This window comes from Bubalus bubalis, chromosome 18 (assembly GCF_019923935.1).
Source record: "Bubalus bubalis isolate 160015118507 breed Murrah chromosome 18, NDDB_SH_1, whole genome shotgun sequence".
NCBI classification, from domain to species: Eukaryota; Metazoa; Chordata; class Mammalia; order Artiodactyla; family Bovidae; genus Bubalus; species Bubalus bubalis.
Window position 1 is genome coordinate 48,827,753 of NC_059174.1, and position 19,534 is coordinate 48,847,286.

The following is a 19,534-nucleotide window of genomic DNA, read 5'->3' on the forward strand; positions in this document are numbered from 1 at the left end:
GCATAATAATAGGGTTCATAGTGGGTCAATCAGTGGCTCCCCAAAGATAAGTCCACCAAGAACTTCAGAATATGACAGTGTTTGGAGAGGTAATTAGGGTAGAGATCTTGAGATGGGATCATCCTGGATTAGGGTGAACCCTACATCCAATGACAAATGTCCCTAAAAGAGCAGGAAGAGGAGAAGGTACAGGGAGACCCAGAGGAGAAGGCTGTGTGAAAAATGAAGACAGGCTGGAGCAATGGGGGCACAAGCCAGGAACACCTGGAAGCCCCAGAAGCGGCGGGAGGCAGAGGAGCATTCTCCCCTAGAACCCCTGGAGCGGGTGAGTCTCTTGCCCACACTTTGATTTTTGACTTCTGGCCTCCACAGCTGTGAGAGAATAAATTTCTGTTGTTTTAAGCCACCAAGGTGGTGGTGAGTTGTTACGGCAGTCTCAGGAAATGAATATAGGTCTCAATGGAGTAATGCTCTTAGGACAGCAGGGACCAGGAGGGAGGGGCAGGTGGAGGGGAGGGTGGAGTGGAAGGGGGAGGGGGTTTGGGGGGGTGTCCAGAGGGGATAATCAAGGGCCAGGGAGGGCTTCCACAGTGGTTCAGTGGTAATGAATCCGCCTCCCAATGCATGGGACGCGGGTTCAATCCCTGGTCCGAGAAGATCCCAAGCCTGTGTGCTACAACTACTGAGCCTGTGCTCTAGAGCCTGGGAGTCACAACGACTGAAGCCCTGCACCCTAGAACCTGTGCTCTAAAACAAGAGAAGCCACTGCAATGAGAAGCCCGAGCACCACAAGGGAGAGTGGCTCCCACTCGCCGCAACTAGAGAAAGACCGTGGACAGTGACCAAGACTCAGCACGGTTATAAATAAACAAATTTAAAAAAAAGAAAAAGGGCAAGGAGAGGGAAGACTGAGCCACATGGGAGAAGGCCCAGGTCCCCAGGGTCTCCGCCCTCCTCGGTTCCCCACTGTAGGCTCTGACTGGCACCTCCTCTCCTAGGGGAACCCCATGCCCCCCACATCTACTCAGAGCTCTGTGCCCCACGCCCACCCCTTAGCTGAGAGCTGTGCACTCCCCATCCACAGACCTCCCTCTACCGAAGACCCCTCCCCTTCACGTTCTGGGCTGTTCTCACCGTGACTTTCCACTGATTCTGCTCCAGCCGCAGGGTGAAGTTGGCCACCTGGACGGTGATCGCCTTGGTCACACTGACTTTCCCGTTGCCCCAGGCCACGTTCTCCTGCAGGACAGCAAACTGGGGCAGGCCAGGCCGAGTCCCACAGGTCTGAGCCAGGACGTACACGCAGGTACCCATGAAGTCGAAGCGTTGGCCGTCGAAGGTGGTGTAATGGGGGTCTCCGGATGCCTGGCAGGTGGTAGAGCCCACAGCCACGCAGCCCAGGACGCCATTGGACGGCTGGCAGGCCTCGTGAGGGCCACAGCTGGACGGCACACAGGACACCAGCCCGCCCTCCTCGCAGTAGCAAAGGGAATCGCACTCGGGTCCCGGGTAGAAGGTCTGTTCGGGCGGGTAGTAGGAGCCCTGGTACATGCAGCCGCAGGAGGCCAGCGGCACGCAGGACTCACCGTTGAGCACGAAGCCCTCGTCACACACGCAGCCCTCTTTGCATTCGAAGCCGCAGCCCCCAGACACCGGGAGGTCTCCGCAGGACAGCGGGCAGCCATAGGAACACTCCTCGTAGTGACTGTGGGATGGGCAGCTCAGCGCTGCAGGGAAAGGGGCCGTCAGGACGAAGCAGCCTTGCTCCCCAGTGACACCAAAGACCCCCTGACACACACGTGCACACACATATGCACACACACACTCACACGTATAAGCAGTCCAGTGGCAAGGAGCCCCTCAGTTCAGTGGGGCCCAGGAAACATTACATCACAGTTAATCTAATCCTGATAATTAAGATTCTATTCCAATTTAACTGTGGTCTGGGGTCATCTGTACTGTCTTTAATGACCTTATTCAAGTTGGTAACAAATTGTGGATCTGTGATACATATTTTAAACATGCATAGGCATGTGTCTCTATAATCTATGCAATGTATTTGTAAATGCAGTATTTTTAGCTTCTTTGTTCTATAGCAGTAATGTAGTACTGGTGATAGTAATTCTATAGAAAATTAAAATATTTGTCCAGGGTGGTAAAGAAAATAGTGAAAAAGAATCCCCATTCCTTGCTCCAAACTCACCACCTCAGATTATAAAACACGGGGTTTCCACAAAAACAGAAAACCCTGAAACTGAACCCAATCAAGTCTCTCTCTGCACCGTCCAATCCGAGAGCCACACATGGCCCATTTAAATGTAAGTTAGTGACAATGAAGTAGAAACCTGTTTCCTCATCTGTTAAATGGGTATAACCACACCCCTACCTCATGGAGCTGTTATAAGAATTAAGTGACTTAATGCTATCTATATATTAATGAATGTACATAAGGCCGAGCCCCCCAGCTGTCACTCTCGGTACTCACGGCAAAGTTCCTCACTCCTCCAGGGGTGCACGGTGAGCCCAGCAGCCTGGCACGCATCAGCGTAGGCCGCCAGTGCATCACACAGAGGCCCGGACTGGCCTGGCAGGAGGCAGCGGTCATAGACACAGTCGCGCACAGCACCCTGTGGGTCCAGCGTTCGGTGGCACTCCCGGAAAGGACCACTGGGGTCAGCGAGGATCCCACACTCCTTCTTGCTCTGCAGCTGCTCAGCCACCAGGGAGTCCAGCTTGGGACAGTCGCCTGGCTTGGCTGCGCCACAGCCTGGCCTCGTTTCCTCCTGCCAGCTATTTCCGAAGGCCAGTGCGTTGGCAGCTTGGCCTCCACTCTTCAGAGCAAAGTCGTCAGCTGGGTCCTCGTTGAAGTTCCCGCAGAGCCCGCACAGGGCCCCAGCGTAGCTGGTGGGCACCTTGACGGTCACATGGGCGTCCCAGTTGTAGGTGACTGTCAGGCCAAAGTCCGTGCGGATGACAGCGTTTTGGCCCTGGCGGAACACCTGCACCTGCCCATCTGCCGCCTGGAAGGGCAGGTACTGAAGGATATCGTCTACCTGGGGGAGAGATGGGAGAGGACCAAGAGGTCAGGGTAGTCGAGGCTCTGTGGCCCTCCCTTCACTCACTCAGCTCTGGCTCTGCTGGGCTCCTTGCTATTCTCCTGATGCCCCTCAGGGCCTCTGCACTTGCTGTTCCCTCTACCTGGCCCACCATCCACCTCCCTGTCCATGGGATTCTCCAGGCAAGAATACTGGAGTGGGCTGCCATGCCCTCCTCCAGGGGATCTTCCCAACCCAGGGATCGAACCCAGGTCTCTTACGTCTCGTGTACTGACAGGCTGGTTCTTTACTGCTAGCGCCACCTGGGAAGCCCTTCATCCTTCAAGTATTTGCTTAAATCTAAATCCCTAACCCATGGCCTTCAAAACCTACAGGCTCTGTCTCCCTTGTTTCCTCCCTGACCTAACCTTTCTCCCATTCTCCTCCTCACTCTTTCTGCTCCTAACGCACACTGGCTTTATTTCTTCTTCTTCTTTTTTTTTCTTTTTCCTACTATGTGCATGCCTGCTAAGTCGCTTCAGTCATGTCCGAGTCTTTGTGATCCCATGAACTGTAGCCCTCCAGGCTCTTCTATCCGTGGGATTCTCCAGGCAAGAATACTGGAGTGTGTTGCCATTCCCAGGGGATCTTCCCATCCCAAGGACAGAATTCACATCTCTTGCATTGACAGGCAGATTCTTTACCATGGTGCCATTTGGGAAGCCACCATTTTTCCACTACATTTATGATTATTGTTTTATTATAAACAGTACAAATGATGAGCCAGATTAACAGGAATATTGGGTCCCAAGCATAAGAGCTTCTATCCCATGGGTCAAGGTGCACCTCCTTCCCAGGTATCTACACTGATTGTTCACCAACCAGGAAGTGCTCATCGTTCAGAGTTTTTACGGAGGTTACATGACATAGGCAGGGTTGATGAAGTCATCTGCCACTTGCTTAAGCTCAGTCTCCAAGTTCTCTCTCCCCACTGGAGGCCCAGGGTGGGGACTGAAAGTTCCAACCCTCAGTCACCTTGGTTTTCCTGACAGGCAACTGAGCCTTCACTCTGAAGCTACCTAGGGACCTGCCCTGATTCACCTAATTAGCATAAACTCTGGTATGGTTGAAAGAGGCACTTAATGACGAAGGTACTGGCTTTTTTGATAGTCGCCCAGCTCTCCTAGTTTAGTCTAACTTTAGGGGTTTTTCACTTTGCCAAGAACACTGCCTACCACTTTTCTCCTGGCTGCTTCCCTTCCATCCTTTAGGACTTGGCTTAAATCTAAGCCCCTTCCCTAGAACATCCTGCTTAACTTTGGCTCCTGTCCATCTTTGTGCCGGCACCACCTCCCACCTCCCTCCCTGGGCTCCCTGCTGTCTCCCAGAGCGGATCAAGTGCACCCCCACCCCTGGGCCTTTGCACTTGCTGTGATCTCTCCCTGGGATACCTGGGATACCACCCATCACTCTTTATTTAGCCACCTCTACTTCACCTTCTAGGTGTCAGCCTTGATCCAAACTCCTTAATGAATGGCCTAAAAGGCCATAGTGTGGTGGCATGCATGCAGCTTCTTAGTTGTGGCATGTGAGATCTAGTTCCCTGCCCAGGGACTGAACCCAGGTCCCCCGCATTGGAAGCATGGAGCCTTAACTACTGGATCACAAGGGAAGTCCCCATGCAAGCATTCTGACAGTCTCCTGGACTCACCAGGCTCAGCCCAGCCTCAGGGCCTTTGCACTTACTGTACACTATGCTTGCAACACACCTACTCTCTCCCACATCCTCATTTTTGGTCTGGTTCCCTCCCCATTATCCTTCACATCTCAGTTTAAAATCAAGTCCTCTACCCACCAGGCCCTGCTTGCCCCCTCTCTTCTGACCTCATCTCCCACCAGCCTCTCTACCCCACCTCTCCAGCCTCACTCTCTCAGGTGCAGCCTCTTTGGGCTCCATGCTGTTCTTCAGCTCAGTCCAGCCTCAGCCTTGGCACCTGTTGTTCCCTCTGCCTGGCAACCGCCACTCTTCACCTGGTGGCTTCTTCCTCATCCTTCAGGTTTCAGATTAAATCTAAAACCTCCATCATAACCATCCCCGACATCATCCCCTCCCTCGCCCTCCCCTCCCTCTCTCCATTCCAGCCCTGCTGGCCTCCGTGCTGTCCCTCTACCCTTCATGTTTGTTCCTGCCTCAGAGCCTTTGCAATTGCTGTTCCTTCTCCCTGGACCACTCTTCCATCCGCTTCCCTCCCTGCCTGTTCCATCTCTTTATTCAGGAAAAGCAACAGAATGTAGAGGTTAAGAGTATGGACTCTGGTGCCAGACAGCCTGGCTTCAAATCCTGGCCCTGTCACTCTTTAGCTGTGTGACCTTGAATAGGTGACTTAACTTCTCTGAGCCTCAGTTTTCTCCTCTAACAACACTAGCTATTTCACAGTGTTGTTACAGAGGTTAACAAATGAGTTACTGTACATCAAGCATTTAACTCACAGAAGTAAATTATTCCCAAGTGGCTCAGTGGCAAAGAATCTGCCTGCCAGTGCAAGAGCCATAAGAGATGCAGGTTAGATCCCTGGGTCGGGAAGATCCCCTGGAGAAGGAAGTAGCAACCCATTCCGGTATTCTTGCTTGGGAAATACTATGGACAGAGGAGCCTGATGGGCTATAGTCTACGGGGTCGCAAAGAGTCGGACACAACTGAGTGACTGTAATGCATGCATATCTCTATCTATCTATCTATCTATATGTATATATATTGGCTATTATTGTTCAAGACTCAGCTTAAATGTCATCTCAAATAAATGAGAATATAAATATTAAAATTATGCCTTCTGTTTAGCTACAATTTCTCTATTCCAAACACTAGGCTTTGTGGGCAGAATTCCTTTACTCTAAGGCTGTTCTGAGGATTACAGGTTAAGGCCTGTCAAGGGTTTAGTGCAGCGTCTGGCACATGGAACACTCTCTTGGATTTCCATTTCCAGTTCATTCTCCTCCCTAAGGCAGGGGCTACTGCCTCAAACTGCTCAATAATAAGCATCAACTATCACTGTAAATCTTAAGAAATCCTGCTTCTCAATTTTTATCTTTTTTAAAGAAAAAAATCAGTGGTTCTTGACTTCTGCTGGGTGGTTGTCTCTTTAAGAACCCTCTGTCCAGAAACCTATGACCCGTGGGCACATTTGTAAGCACCCCCTACACCTTGCAACCCCTCCCTGCCAACACACTTTTTGTTCCGGACCTTTCAGGTCACCTCACTATCCGAATATCAATTGTCCTCCAGAGAATGCCCAAATCTTTACCTTTGGAGGGTTCATAGCAATAAAACATGAAGTCAATATTTACTGAATACTTGTTGGGTGCCAACGCCTCTTTTAAACATTCTGCAAATAACAACTGGCCGTATCTCCACAACCACCTTATAAAGCGACAGCCATTGGGGAGGCACCATCTTATTATCCTATTTGTCAGAGGACAAAACTGAGGCTCCAAGAGACAAAGACACACAGCCAGGAAGGGGCAGCACTGCCCAGCTTGTGGGGGGTGGCAGGCCTAACTACTGACCACCAGGTCTTCCAACAGACCCCCATCCTCCACCAGACCCATCCCCTTTAAGGGGGATTCTGGCCCCTCCAGCCAGCCTCGGGTGCCCCTCGCTCACCAGCACTCGGCCAGGGTACTCCCGGCGCACCGCCACCTTCACGCCGCGGGCCTCGACTCGCACGGCGCGCGTGTAGCTCACGGTCTGGCTGCCCCGATGCTCGTTTTCCACCAGCACCCGGAAGGTTTGCAGCCCTGAGGCCTGGCCGCACGAGCCAGCCAGCAGGTACGTGCAGGTGCCCATGAAGTCGAAGCGTCGGCCATCGAAGCTCACGTAGTGCGGGTCCCCAGACCCCTTGCAGGTTCCGAAGCGGTCGGGGTAACAACCCCGTAAGCCGTTCTGGACGAGGCAGCGCTCGCCCTTTGGGCAGCCCTGCGTGTCGCTGCAGCGCACCTGGCCGGTGGTGGCGTCGCAGGTGCAGCGCCGCTGGCAAGTGGTGTCGGCCCACACCTCCTGGCCAGGCGCGAGCGGGCGGCCCTCGTAGATGCAGCCGCAGGACGAAGCCGCCACACAGGCGCCGCCGCTCTCCACGAAGCCCTTGAGGCACACGCAGCCCTCCACGCACTGGCGTGCAGAGCAGTTGGACGGCGCCGCGTCGGGGTTGCAGGAGGGTTGGCAGGCAGGGGCGCAGAGCTCGTAGCGGCTGTTGGCTGGGCAGGACAGGGCTGCGGGGACACGGGAGAGTGAATCAGGCCTGCGGGAACGTGCTAGGTCCTCCCTCCCCAAGCCACTGCGTATCCGCGGCTCCCCATCTTAGTTAATGGACGCCCATCCTTCTGGGTGATCAGGCCCCAAACCTGAGATGTAGTTGATTCCCTCCCCTTTATCTGCCGAACAACAAGTTGTCCGCAAATCCTGTGAGCTCCATCTTCAGGAGCGATCCGGAATCTGACCTTTCTCCGTGCACCACCCAGTCCCCACCCTGGTGCTGTCAGCTCTCAGCTCCTGCCTGGTCTCCCGGCTGCTCCCATCCTACATCTCATCCTGTTCCTCACCTGCAGCCAGAGGGATCTGTGAACACTTGAGTCCCCTCTCCTGCTCAGAGCCCTCTAGTGGCTCCGTCTTGCTCAGGTTAAAAGCCAGAGTCCTCCTATTGGCCATGAGGCTCCCCAGGTTCCACGGTCTGCCCCCTCACCTCCTTGTCCTCATCTCATCCTTCCAGTCTGCCTCTGGCTATCTCCACCCTGCACAGTGGCCTCCTCTCGGGTCCTCACACTCCCCCCTCTCCTTTTCTCCTCTGCCTGTACTGTATTAGCCTTTCCTCATTGAAGGCATGCAGAAGGTTCCTGGAACCCAGACAGCCTGGGTTCAAATCCCAGCTCTCCCCTTCTTAGCTGTGTGATTATGAGCAGACACCTCCAATCTCTCTGTGCCTCAGTTTCCCCATCAGTAGAATGGGATAATAATAGTCTCCTCTTTGTAGAGACATCCCATGCAGAGTGTCATTGCTAACTCACTCTGTTCCCTAATCCTGGTCTCTGCTCCAAAGGCACTCCCTCACAAAGGTCTTCCCTGAGAACTCTCTTCCTGAGCCTCCCATTTACTTTTATCCCATGAATTCTGTTTCTTTTGCTCTCTGAAGATATTCCACAGTTTATGGCTTACTGTCTGTCTCCCCTGCTAGGACTATAAATTCTGTGAGAGTGGGGACCTGATCTGTCTAAAACATGGTGGAATCTCCAGCACCAAGGACAGGGCCTGGCCCACAAGAAATGCCCAGGAAATGCTGTGAAAACTAATGGGGAGATAAACGAATACACTGGTTCCTCTTTTGCACCAGGCATTGGGAAACTCAGTGGTGATGGTTGTGCTGGTGGTGATGGTGGTGTTTACTGGGCAGTGAGGACACAGCAGTGACCAAGACAAACCCCAAATGGCCCCAGTGTCTCCCTCAGACTTATGCCTCTCCGGAGTCCCTGTCTCAAGTCCTGAACCTGGAAGCCTTCTCCTCCTTCCTGCCCTGGGCTTTCTGCCTCCTGAACATTTCTCTGGGAGCCTCACAACGGCAGAGGCAAGTGTGTGTTGGTCTCCACTATGCCCATCACTAACACAGGGGTGGAGCCAGATAGGGGTTTAGGGGATGCATGAATGAATGAATGGATATATAAGTGAATGAATGATTCAGTGAATGGATACCTGGCCATGGAGCTTGGACTTTAACCAGAAGATGTCGGGGAGTCATGGAAGGGTTATAAGTGAAGTGATATTCACATGTCTGCTTTGGGACACCTCATGCCAAGCCTTTGCACATGTCCTTCTCTCAGCTTGGAGCCCATTGCTTGCCCCCTGCTTTCCCATCTAGTTCTAATCCTTTCTACAGGCTTCAGATTGGCATCCCTTTCTCTAGGAGAGTCTCTGTCACCCCACAGGCTGAGTCAGGAAGCTTCTCTGGTCTCGCATAGCCCCTCTGAACTTCCTTCATCCCAGCCCTGACCACTCTGGACCATCACTGTCTAGTGCTACATCTGCTTCAACTTTAGGCTCACTGTGGGCAGAGCCTGGCCATCTGGCCATTGCTGTGTCCTCAGCATCGTCCAGTTCCAGGCTGGACCACAGTCAATGTTCTGATGCAGGGGGCACCCCTTCCTCCTACCACATGCTCCCAGCCCCCACCAGGGTATCACTCACGGCAGTTGGCTGATGACCTCCAGTTCCCGACAGAGATGCCAAGCTCCAGACAGGCCTGGGTGTAGGCACTGAGGCCACGGCACAGGCTGGCTCGATCCCCATTGACCACACACAGGTCATACACACATTCCTTTAGGAAGGGCTGGGGGTCCAGGGCCTCGTGACAGGCAGCGAAGGGGCCGTTGAGCTGGGTCAGCATGCCACAGAAACGACTGTCCTCATAGTGCTGGGCCTGCTCTGGGGTGCAGGCAGGACAGTTTTCTTGGCAGCCATCCTCACAGAGGTAGTCCCCGTCATCCAGCTTCCAGCTGCTGGCAAACTCCACAGCATCGGGAGCCTGCTCCGAGTCAGGTGTAAGGAAGTCATCAGTGGGGTCACCATTATAGTTGCCACACAGTCCACGAACCTGGCCCTGAAAGCGCACGGGCAGGCTGAGTGCCAGCTGGGCATCCCAGTCGTAGCTGACCACCAGTCCGAAATCCAGCTCCACCACGGCCCGTGTCCCGCTCTGGTACACTCGCAGGCGTCCCCCAGACAGGGAGGCAGGTAGGCGTGAGCGCTGGTTGTCGATCTGCGGAGGGAACGAGGAGGGGAGGGTCAGATCCCCGTGTGGTCTGGCCTTCAGCCCCTCATCTCTTCCCACACGTGTCCCTCCTCTAACCACATGGGGATTCCTCCCTCCTGTTAGTGCCACCCAACAAGCTTCAGCATCTTTGCTCCTGCCTTTCCCTTGGCCCAAAAGGTTCTTTTCCTGGAAATACACATGGCTCACTCCCTTGTCTCTTACAAAGACTTTGCTCAAATGTCACCATCTCAGGGAGGCCATCCCTGAGCACCCTATTTTATATGGCAACTCCTCCTTAGTCCCTGTTTCCTTTCTCTGCTCTATTTTTTCCCTCTAGTGTCTAACTTTCTAAAATGCCATCTGCAACAACTATCTGATGTTTATTGCTGTTTAGTCACTAAGTCATGTCCAACTCATTGCAACCCCACAGACTGTAGCCCACCAGGCTTCTCTGTCCACAGGATTTCCCAGGCAAGAATACTGGAGTGGGTTGCCATTTCCTCCTCCAGGGGATCTTCTCAACCCAGGGATTGAACTCACATCTCCTTCCTTTGCAGGCGAGTTTTCTACCACTGAGCCACCAGAGAAGTACTAATCTGATGTTTATCGTCTCTAATTTGACTAGACTGTCAGCTCCACAGGACAGGGGTTTTGATATCCTTCAATCACTGCTTCATCTCCAGATACGAGAACAGTACCTGGCAGAATAGCAGGCGCTCAGTAAGTGAATTAGGCACTGCTGTATTAAGTAAACACTCACCGGGCACTGACTCTGGGCCTGGCCCTGGCCTGGGAAAGCCCTGGAGTTACATTGATGACCAGATCCCACTCCACTGGGGGAGACAGTCACTATCTGTCACTAGATAGTTACAGATCCTAGTGATCAGGACTGGGACAATGGAGGAATAAGAGGCTGCAGGAGCCTAGAAAAAGGACCAGACCTAAATTTTCAGGTCAGGAGAGGCTTCCTGGAGGAAGGGACACTGAACTGAGCTGTAAAGGACCAGGGAGAGACAGAGCCACAGAAACCAGGAGGGAGAGAGGTGTTCCTTTGCAAATGTCCTTAGTGGAGACAGACAGTCCAGCTGGGAGATAAGGAATGTATTCTCTCTGTCCCCAGGACCATTTTCCTCTTCCTGAGCATCTCTTTCTGATTCTTTCTTCACACAGTCTTGTCTTAGCCAAGTAGATGGAGTGTAAAACAAGGGGTAACAGACAGAGAGGACAGCATGAGCAAGGTCAAAGGTAAGACATCATTCATTCAGTCAGCAATGCCTCCCTGAGTCTTCTTGTGTGTCCAAGTCTATGTCAGGCAGTGACTGAGACAGCCCACATTCACAGGCTCTCAGTCCAGGGACCACTGTCCAAATCCATCTCTTGCTTAAGACCAGGGGTCTTCATTTTTACATGACACAAGTAGTATCTGTTCAGTACAGAAAACTTACAAGGCACACATGATCAAAAATGAGAAAAGAGAAAACCACCTATATTGTTACAGACACACACACATATATTTATGCATCATGCAAGTTTCTTTTTCTACCTTTAAATACATTTTTAAAAAAATAATGAGCCCATCTGAAGTCACCATTTCATGAACCCCTATTGTCTCTAAAATAGTCTTGTGGGCATCCTAGCATCATTCTACCTGTAACTCTAAACCTTTGCTAAGTCACTGACCTCTGTAAGGATCTTACAAAGTAATAGTTCATCTCTCTGAAAAACTACACAGCAGATACAAGATCCTGGACATAAGTTCAAGGGATCTGAGGTCCCCCTGAGTTTGTGCTCAACCTATCTAGACCTCAAAAACACCTGCTTTAATCCACACGGTTATTGATCTCACAGATCCACCTGCACACTCACAAGATGAGAGAAGTACAAAAATATTCATGGGGACTTCCTGGCTGTCCAGTGGTTAAAAGTCCATACTTCTTTGGACTTTTAAAAAGTTGAAACCTGCAGAGGGCGCAGGTTTGATCCCTGACTGGGGAACTAAGACCCCACATGCCTCTCGGCCAAATAAATAAATTTTATAAAAGAGATCTCCATTAAAAACTATAACTTTAAAAAAAGAATATTCAGGGCAGTAGTGCTCATCATCATGAACACAGCATCCAATCACAGGGGGCTGAGCAAAAGGAACCATGATGCATTCAGCCAATGGCAGGCTGTGCAGCTATAGAAAGGAAAGAGGAGGCTCCCTCCCGACTGAGGAAACAGCTCCAGAATGCACTGTTCAGGGCAAAAAGTCAAGTGCAAAACAGAGCCCACGTACAGTACTGTTTGCTAACAAAGGGGAGAGGTAAGAATGTGTGTCTATATTTACTTGTTTTGGCATAAAGAAACCCTAGATGAACACTCAAGAGATCAGTAAAAGTCGTTACCTGTGGGGAGCAGGGGAAAGCAGGTGGAGATGGGGGTAAAAGCAGGACCTTTCAAAACGTGCCTTCTTGTTTTGAGCTGTGAATGCTTTATCTATTAAAAAATTAATTGCAGCAACAGGGAAGAACTTTGAAACTATTATGCTGAGCTTAAAGAAGCCTTCCACAAAAGGCTTCTTGCACTGGCTGATTCCGTTACTATGAAGTTGTTGAACCAGCAGAAGTAACCTCTGGTGGAGAAAAGTTAGAACTACGATTGCCTCTATGAGTGAGTTGGCCATTGTCTGAGAAGGGACATGAGGGAATTTTTCAGAAGGATGAAAACATTCTATACCTTGACAGAGCTTAGATGTGCACATTTATCAAAACTCAGTGAACCGTCCACTTAAGATGCGTGGATTTTGTTATGTTTAAATTTTATCTCAAAGGTAAACAAAAATGTAAACATATTATATTCTAGTTAATGGTATACATGTTGAAATCTCTAGGGATGAAGTGTGTTGATGTCTAGAACTTACTTTCAAGTGCAAAAGAACAAATTTGAAGTCAGTTGTAGTAAGGTAGATGAACCTGGAGCCTGTTAGACAGAGTGAAGTAAGTCAAGAAAAACAAATATAATACATTAAAGCATATATATGGAATCTGGAAAAACAGTACAGATGAGCCTAATTGCAGTGAAGGAATGGAGATAACAGACATAGAGAACAGACTTGTGGGCATAGTCGGGAAAGGAGAGGGTGGGGTCAACGGAGAAAGTAGCACTAACCTATGTACACTCCCGTAGGCAAAACAGGCAGCTGGTGAGAAGCTGCTGTGCGGCACAGGGAGCCCAGCCTGGCGCTCTCTGATGGCCCAGAGGGGTGGGATTGTGGGCAGTGGTGAGAGGCTCGAGAGGGAGGGATTATATATACACATGTCTATGTACATATACAGAGACATATAGTTTTGACTGATTTACCATGTTATACAGCGGAAACCAACACAACATTGTAAAGCAATTATCCTTCAATTAAAAATAATTTTAAAATTAAGTGAATAAAAACAGGGATTGTTGAGTGGACAGAGGGACAGGCAGATGATAGATGTGTGATGAACTAAGAGGAGTAAAGTGTTTAGAATCTAGGCAACTGGCAAATGAGTGTTCAATGTACAACGATTTCAATCTTTCTGGATGTTTAAGCATGTTCATAGCAATGTAGTAGGAAAAAAATCACTCCTCATTTATTTTCCTATTATTAGATTGCTGTTATTTATGTTGGCTGAGTAGCGATCCATTTACCAGAGGCAGAATAGCCTAGAGGTTAAGATGCAGGCTTGGGAGCCACCCTGCTGGTGTTCCCAGCTCCATCTCTTACTAGCCTGAAGCTCTTGAGTAGTCATTCATTGTTCTGGGCCTCAGTTTCCTCATCAAAAAGTGTTAATAGTGCCTACCTTCATAGATTGCCGTTAGCATTAAATGCATTAATACAATAGAAAGTGCGAAGAAACAAACCCAGCACATAGGAGGTACTCACTAAAATTTTAGGGTTTGGTCACTTAAGAAATTCCCATTGTTGGATATTTGTCTTCTTTCTCTCCCCGACCCTCACTGCCTTCTTGATACAATAATATAAACACATTGGCATAAACCTGTTTTTCTAACCATATCTCTGAGCATTCTTAAAACTTTTAGAAATCGAATTGCTGAACAAAAGGATTTTAAGGTTCTGCCACTGGTTTTCAAATCCCCCTTCCCCAGCCCCCACGCCCTTGGCCCACTTCTCTGCACCCTCCACCCCATGGCAAAGAGCTTGGGTCTGGGGTCCGACACCCAGACATTGCCTCCTCCATCTGACGGGCAGGCGGCTCCTAGGTATTAAACTCTGATGCCTCCTCTGGATCCTTACCCGGGCGAAGCCAACTTCCCCACGGGCCAGTGACACTGCATGGTTGTAGGCGCGCACGGTCACCAAGCCCACGTAAGAGACACGGCGGCTGCCTCGGTGCTCGTTCTTGGCGTCGACGCTGAAGGCAGGCAGGCTGTCATCGTTACTCTGCAGCTCCGCCAGTGAGTACAAGCATGTGCCCATCATGTCGTAGTAGCGGCCATCGAAGGTGGTGTAATGGGGGTCACCCTGGGCGCGGCAGGTAGCCACGGGGGCCACGCACCTGGCCTGCCCATTTACCACCTTGCAGAGCTGCCTGGCAGCACACTGCTTGCCTTCACAGGGGGTCTTCTCCAGCGACCGCTGGGCTGGAGAGGGAAGGGGGATGGCCACAGAGAAGGAATCAGGAGTGTCCACCCCAGTGGGAATCCTGGAGTTCTCCTGCCCTGGGGAGTTTGGGTGGCTGACGCCCAGCCGCCCATTCAAGAAGTGGGGAGACTTAAGTCTGGAATCTCACAGGGAGAGAGCGGCTCAGGCTTGATTGTTCCTAGGTTTGGTGGTTCCCCAGTTTAATATGGCTCAGCCCCGAGGAACTGGAAGGTGGTGAAGAGCCACTGGCAGGGACAATCACGGAAAGGCCTTCATTTTTGTTTTTTCTCTCTGTTTCCCCCCTCTCCTCTACCTTCCCACCCAGGGTAAAAGGCTAAGGAATCCTTTTTTAAAGATAGAAAGTGGGGACTTCCCTGATGGTCCAGTGGTTAAGATTCCATCCTTCCAAGGCAGGGGGCTCAGGTTTGATCCCTGGTCAGGGAACTAAAGTCCCACATGCTGTGTGGTGTAGTCAAAAAATAAAAATAAAATAAAGATAGAAAATGGAAAACAGACTGTTCAACAGAATGGAAATGGCAGAGTTAGGTTGCCTATATTCGAATCTCAGGACAACTAATTACCTGTGTGACGCTAGAAAGTAATTTAAAATTCTCTGTGCCTCAGTTTCCTCACTTGTGACATGGGGGTGATAGTAATACCTTCTTCACAGGGACAGTTGGGAAGGGGAGAGTGGCCAGGTTTAAATAAGCTAAAACATAAGTTAGGGTTTGGAACTGATCTCAGGTGTTAATGAGGTTATTATCTGTTATAAACATTCACCTGTCTTTTCCCCATTACTAATCAAGCCCAAAGTGGCCCTTTGCAGCTGAGTGGCTTCCATGCCCTGGATGGTGGACAGGAGTGCTGGGGACCCGTGTCTAGGATCCTTGCTTCGGGAGGGGGGCCCACACAGGAAGAAACAGCTCTTCCTCCCCTGTCCCCTGGTCTTCAAAAGCTCTTGCCTTCTGACTGCTCACAATAATGGCTCACCCTTGCGTGGCCCTGCTCACTAGCCTGATACCCGCTAAAGGCTCCACTGCCTTAACTTATTGCACTGTCACTTCACAATCCCGTGAGGGGTGCAGGCGTTCTTCCCATTTTGCAGATGTGGAAACAGGTCCACAGAGGTGAAGTCACAAGCCCCAGGTCACACAGGCAGAGGTGGGATCTGAACCTGGGAAGTCTGGCTTCAGCATCCGTGCCCTCAAACGCTGCACTGCCTGGGGGCGGCTCCTCGACAGGCTGGGCCCCCAAGCACACACAGGGCCGGATCCTAGAAATGAACTATGTTAACACATACAAGGCCCCTAGAGTGGTCCCTGGTATTTTGAGAAATACTCCCCCCATGGTATCCATCATTGTTATATTAATACTTTTAGATCTCCTGAGTTTGGCTTTCATATATGAGGTGTATGTGTGGGGGAGGGAGTTAGTAACTGGTATAGTTGTAGCTTCCCAGAGGGGCTCAGTGGTGAAGAATCCACCTGCCAATGCAAGAGATGCAGGAGACGAGGGTTCAGTCCCTGGGTCAGGAAGATCCCCTGGAGGAGGAGGAAATGGCAACCCACTCCATTATTCTTGTCGGGAAAATCCCATTGACAGGGGAGACTGGCAGGCACAGTCCATGGGTTTGCAAAGAGTCAGGCATGACTGAGTGACTGAACACACACATAGCTGTCTATCAGTTGCTAGAATAACAAAATATTTTCAAGCTGGTTGGTAAGAAACTGCTGACCTGATCCTAGCCCGTAAAGATCCCTTCCTCTTGGCACCCTGGCTCTCCCCAGACCCCCTCCTTCCACAAAAGCAATAGAAAAAGGGCTGATGCCAGACACCCTGCGGGCTTCTAGAACCCTGCTGCAGAGCTGTGTCTGGTATCTCTGCAGACTGGTTGGGACCCTGGGTCTTGCCAGTTGCTAAACATTTAGAGAATTGCTTCTGTGGTAGGGTGGGGGGAAGAGGACAGGGAGGACCTGGGAAGGCTTAAGGAAAGGAAGGATGGCAGGGAGGATTCAGCTAAGTGGGAGGCAGCCCAGCTGACCCAGAAACCACAGATGAGCACAGAGAGGATGGGAAAGGGGAAAAGGCAGGAGAGTCAGCAAAAGGGTTACCATCTGGACAGGGTCAGTGGTCATTTTTTGTCACTCACTCCGGCCACAGGCAGCTGCTGTCCCGAAGCTCACGTCCTGGTATAGCCCAAAGGTGAGCAGCCCAAAGCTGGTAGCGGCCTCGGCCACATGGACACTGTCAGTTGTGCCAAAGTCCAGTTCGGCATATGAGAACTCACTGCCTGGCACAGCAGCCCAGGAGAGTTTGGCCCCTAGCCTCTGCCCATCCATGGTCAGCTCGCCAGCAGCCTTGGTTGGCGCCACCACCAGGGCCACACCCTTAGAGCCTGGCACGCTCCTCATCACGTAGGCAGGGCAGTAGGCCGCCACGTCTGGGATCAGGACCAGGTGGGGGTCATAGGTCTCTCCATCTTTGGTGGTACCCACACCAAACATCAGGACTTGGATGCCCACGTCTGCAGACAGGTAGAGTGGCCGGGACTGCTGGATCTCAAACTCTGCCACGTTGCCTGCCTGGAGCCCCCGGGAGCCAGTGGTGCCCCCCCAGTGGTAGGTCAGCTTTGTGGCCTGGCTGGCCATGACGTAGACCACATCATGCTGGCTGTGGAAGGACAGAGGGGGCACCACGTAGCGGGTGCCCCAGGCAGACGTGGGTAGCAGCTGCTCTACTACATGGTTGCAGTTCGAGTTTTTCTGGGCACAGCTGTGGCCGGAGAGGACAGCCACAGGGCTGCTGGCAGTGACCTTTGACCCCGAGAGGTTAGATGTGCTCTGTACCTGGGCCACCTGGTAGGGGTCCAGGGTCACATTCAGGACACGGCCCGCTGCGTAGGACTTGCCCTTGAATGTCACCGACCCCTTCAGCTGTATACTGACAGAGGCACCGGCTGCACCCGCCACCACAGCAAACTCCTTGAGGTTCCTGGACGAAGGGCTGGAGGGCGTGAGCACAAAGTACTCAGTGCCCAGGGCGCGGACAGGCCTCAGCAGTGTCACATCCGCCGTGTTGGGCTTAGCGTTTACTGCCTGCACCGAGATGGCACGGTCAGCGCGGACCACCACCGCATGCTGGAAGGTTTTGCTGCCGACCATCTCAGCCTTGGCGCTGATGTTGACCAAGACTGACTGCCCTGGCCTGACAGTGACCTTCTGTGTGGTGCCATCTGCCCGGCTGAGGATGGAGACTGAGGTGAGGCTGTCCGACAGACTGGAGAGGAGGAGGCAGAGATAGGCCTTGCTGTACCCGGGATTATAGTTCTGCAGGAAGGCCGTGAGGAATTCCTCACCCCCGCTGCTCTGGGGGTCCACTGAGGCCTCCTGGGTCAACCCTGGGGTGAGAAAATGCAGTCGTGGGTCTTGCCTTATCCAATCCCCCCTACCCCTGTCAGAGAAGCAGCCTCCTGCCCTGTGCCTGGCTCGCAGGTTGAAACACTAACATGAGTTTCTGTTTTCTCTCTTCTCTCTCCTTTTCCCTTAGTCACGCAGTGGTCACCTACCAACCTTTCTGGCTTTTGCCTTCCAGAAGCCTGAACACTTCAGACAGGGCTCTCAGGCTCAAATGCTGATGGGGCCCAACAAGAGACATAAATGTGTGAAACAGAAGGGGCAGACTGTGTGGCTAGAGCATTCATATGCCATACGCATTGCTACTGGCTTTAATCTGTTGTGGTTATGATGTCTTATAGGTTCTCCCTTAAAAATGTCAGATCTTACCATTTTTCAAAAGAAATTGGAGAGTTGAATTTCTGTGTGAAATTTCCAATCCAAAATTGTTTTAAGTAAGCAGTATGGGGACGTCCCTAGTGGCTAAGACTCTGAGCTTCCAGTTCACGGAGCCTGGGTTCAATCCCTGATCAGGGAACTAGATTCCATATGCTGGAACTAAAAGTTCAAGTGGTGCAACTAAAGATCCCACTTGCTGCAACTAAGACCTGGTGTAGCCAAACAAATAAATAAAACAAATATTGCACTGTGAGGCCCAACCTCAGGTGCCAGTTTGTGATTTCTGTGTTCACAGGATGAAGCATGTGTGCAAAGGGTAAAAGGGGATTATGAGAGTATGGACAAAATGTCTCCTAGCAATAGAGAGGAGTGGGCACTTTTCATCACCTCCATTAAGGAAGAGATCCTCTAGGGCTGAGAGGAGACGGGGAGAGGAAGAGAGAGATCACTCTATGGGGTCTTAGAGAGTGTTGTGGGGGGTTACAGAGGGACTGTCTGCTGAATAAGGGGAGCCTTGAAGAACATCCCACCCAGTGTCCCGCAGCGCCAGGGGATCAGGGGGATGAATGTAACTAGAGTAACCTAAATAGATGTTGACTGGTAACTAGAGGCCCCAGATGTCCCATCCGTCCCCCGAACTTTGGCTTTATGTAGGACTCTAGTCCTGGACAAAGCCCTAGAGAATTAGGCACCAAGCCCACCCTCCCAAATGATGTTAGTGAAATTTTCCATCACCTCAACAGAATGAGGCTCTAAGTCAAAACTTGAGTTGAGCTGCAGAAAATCAAGAAAGTAGCAGTTCTTACCTACTTGAATTCGGGGACTAAAGATTTTACCTGCTTCCCTCCAGAACTGACAGAGGATGGGTGAATTCCACCACATTTCTCTGCCCGACTTAACGGCCCTCTCTCCCAATCTCAGCTAGCCTGAGGTCACACTGGGAGATAGGTTTGCAGAGGTGGCTCCAGTGGAGGGTGCTGACCCAGGCAGGCAGAGTTCTTCAGTCTGGAACCAGGACATAGATGGGATTTCGGTCTAACTTACCCCACAGGAGGGTTGCTCCGGCCCAAAGCATCCACCAGCTCCGCAGGGAACCCATGTCTGCAGTGGGAGAAGAGAGGGGGTCATGGGAGGCGGATCTGTCCCTGTCAGAGGATAAAAGTGGCTTGTCTCTGGACAAGAGCTACCTGGGCACCAGGAAGGCTGAGGTGAGCTGGGTCCAAGGGCCAACGTATGTATAAGGGGAGTTGGACATCTGGTGGGTCTGGTGGTTGGGCAGGGAGGGCAGAACAGGAG

General features: G+C 51.4%; 1 protein-coding gene across 2 annotated transcripts in view; it reads right to left on the reverse strand.

Moving 5' to 3' along the window:
• The window catches only part of LOC102395261 (Fc gamma binding protein), a 59,495-nt gene that overhangs the window by 22,496 nt on the left and 17,465 nt on the right, over nucleotides 1-19,534 (reverse strand). The window contains exons 2-8 of one of the 2 annotated variants that reach the window (XM_044932333.2): nucleotides 19,283-19,339; nucleotides 16,597-17,844; nucleotides 14,100-14,446; nucleotides 9,265-9,835; nucleotides 6,697-7,301; nucleotides 2,486-3,053; nucleotides 1,135-1,727 (exon numbers count right to left, since the gene is read on the reverse strand). In XM_044932333.2, the coding sequence (XP_044788268.1) occupies nucleotides 1,135-1,727; nucleotides 2,486-3,053; nucleotides 6,697-7,301; nucleotides 9,265-9,835; nucleotides 14,100-14,446; nucleotides 16,597-17,844; nucleotides 19,283-19,337 (3,987 nt within the window). In that variant the 5' untranslated portion in view covers nucleotides 19,338-19,339. The remainder of the gene's footprint in view (nucleotides 1-1,134; nucleotides 1,728-2,485; nucleotides 3,054-6,696; nucleotides 7,302-9,264; nucleotides 9,836-14,099; nucleotides 14,447-16,596; nucleotides 17,845-19,282; nucleotides 19,340-19,534) is intronic. The other variant, XM_044932334.2, reaches the window with a different exon arrangement.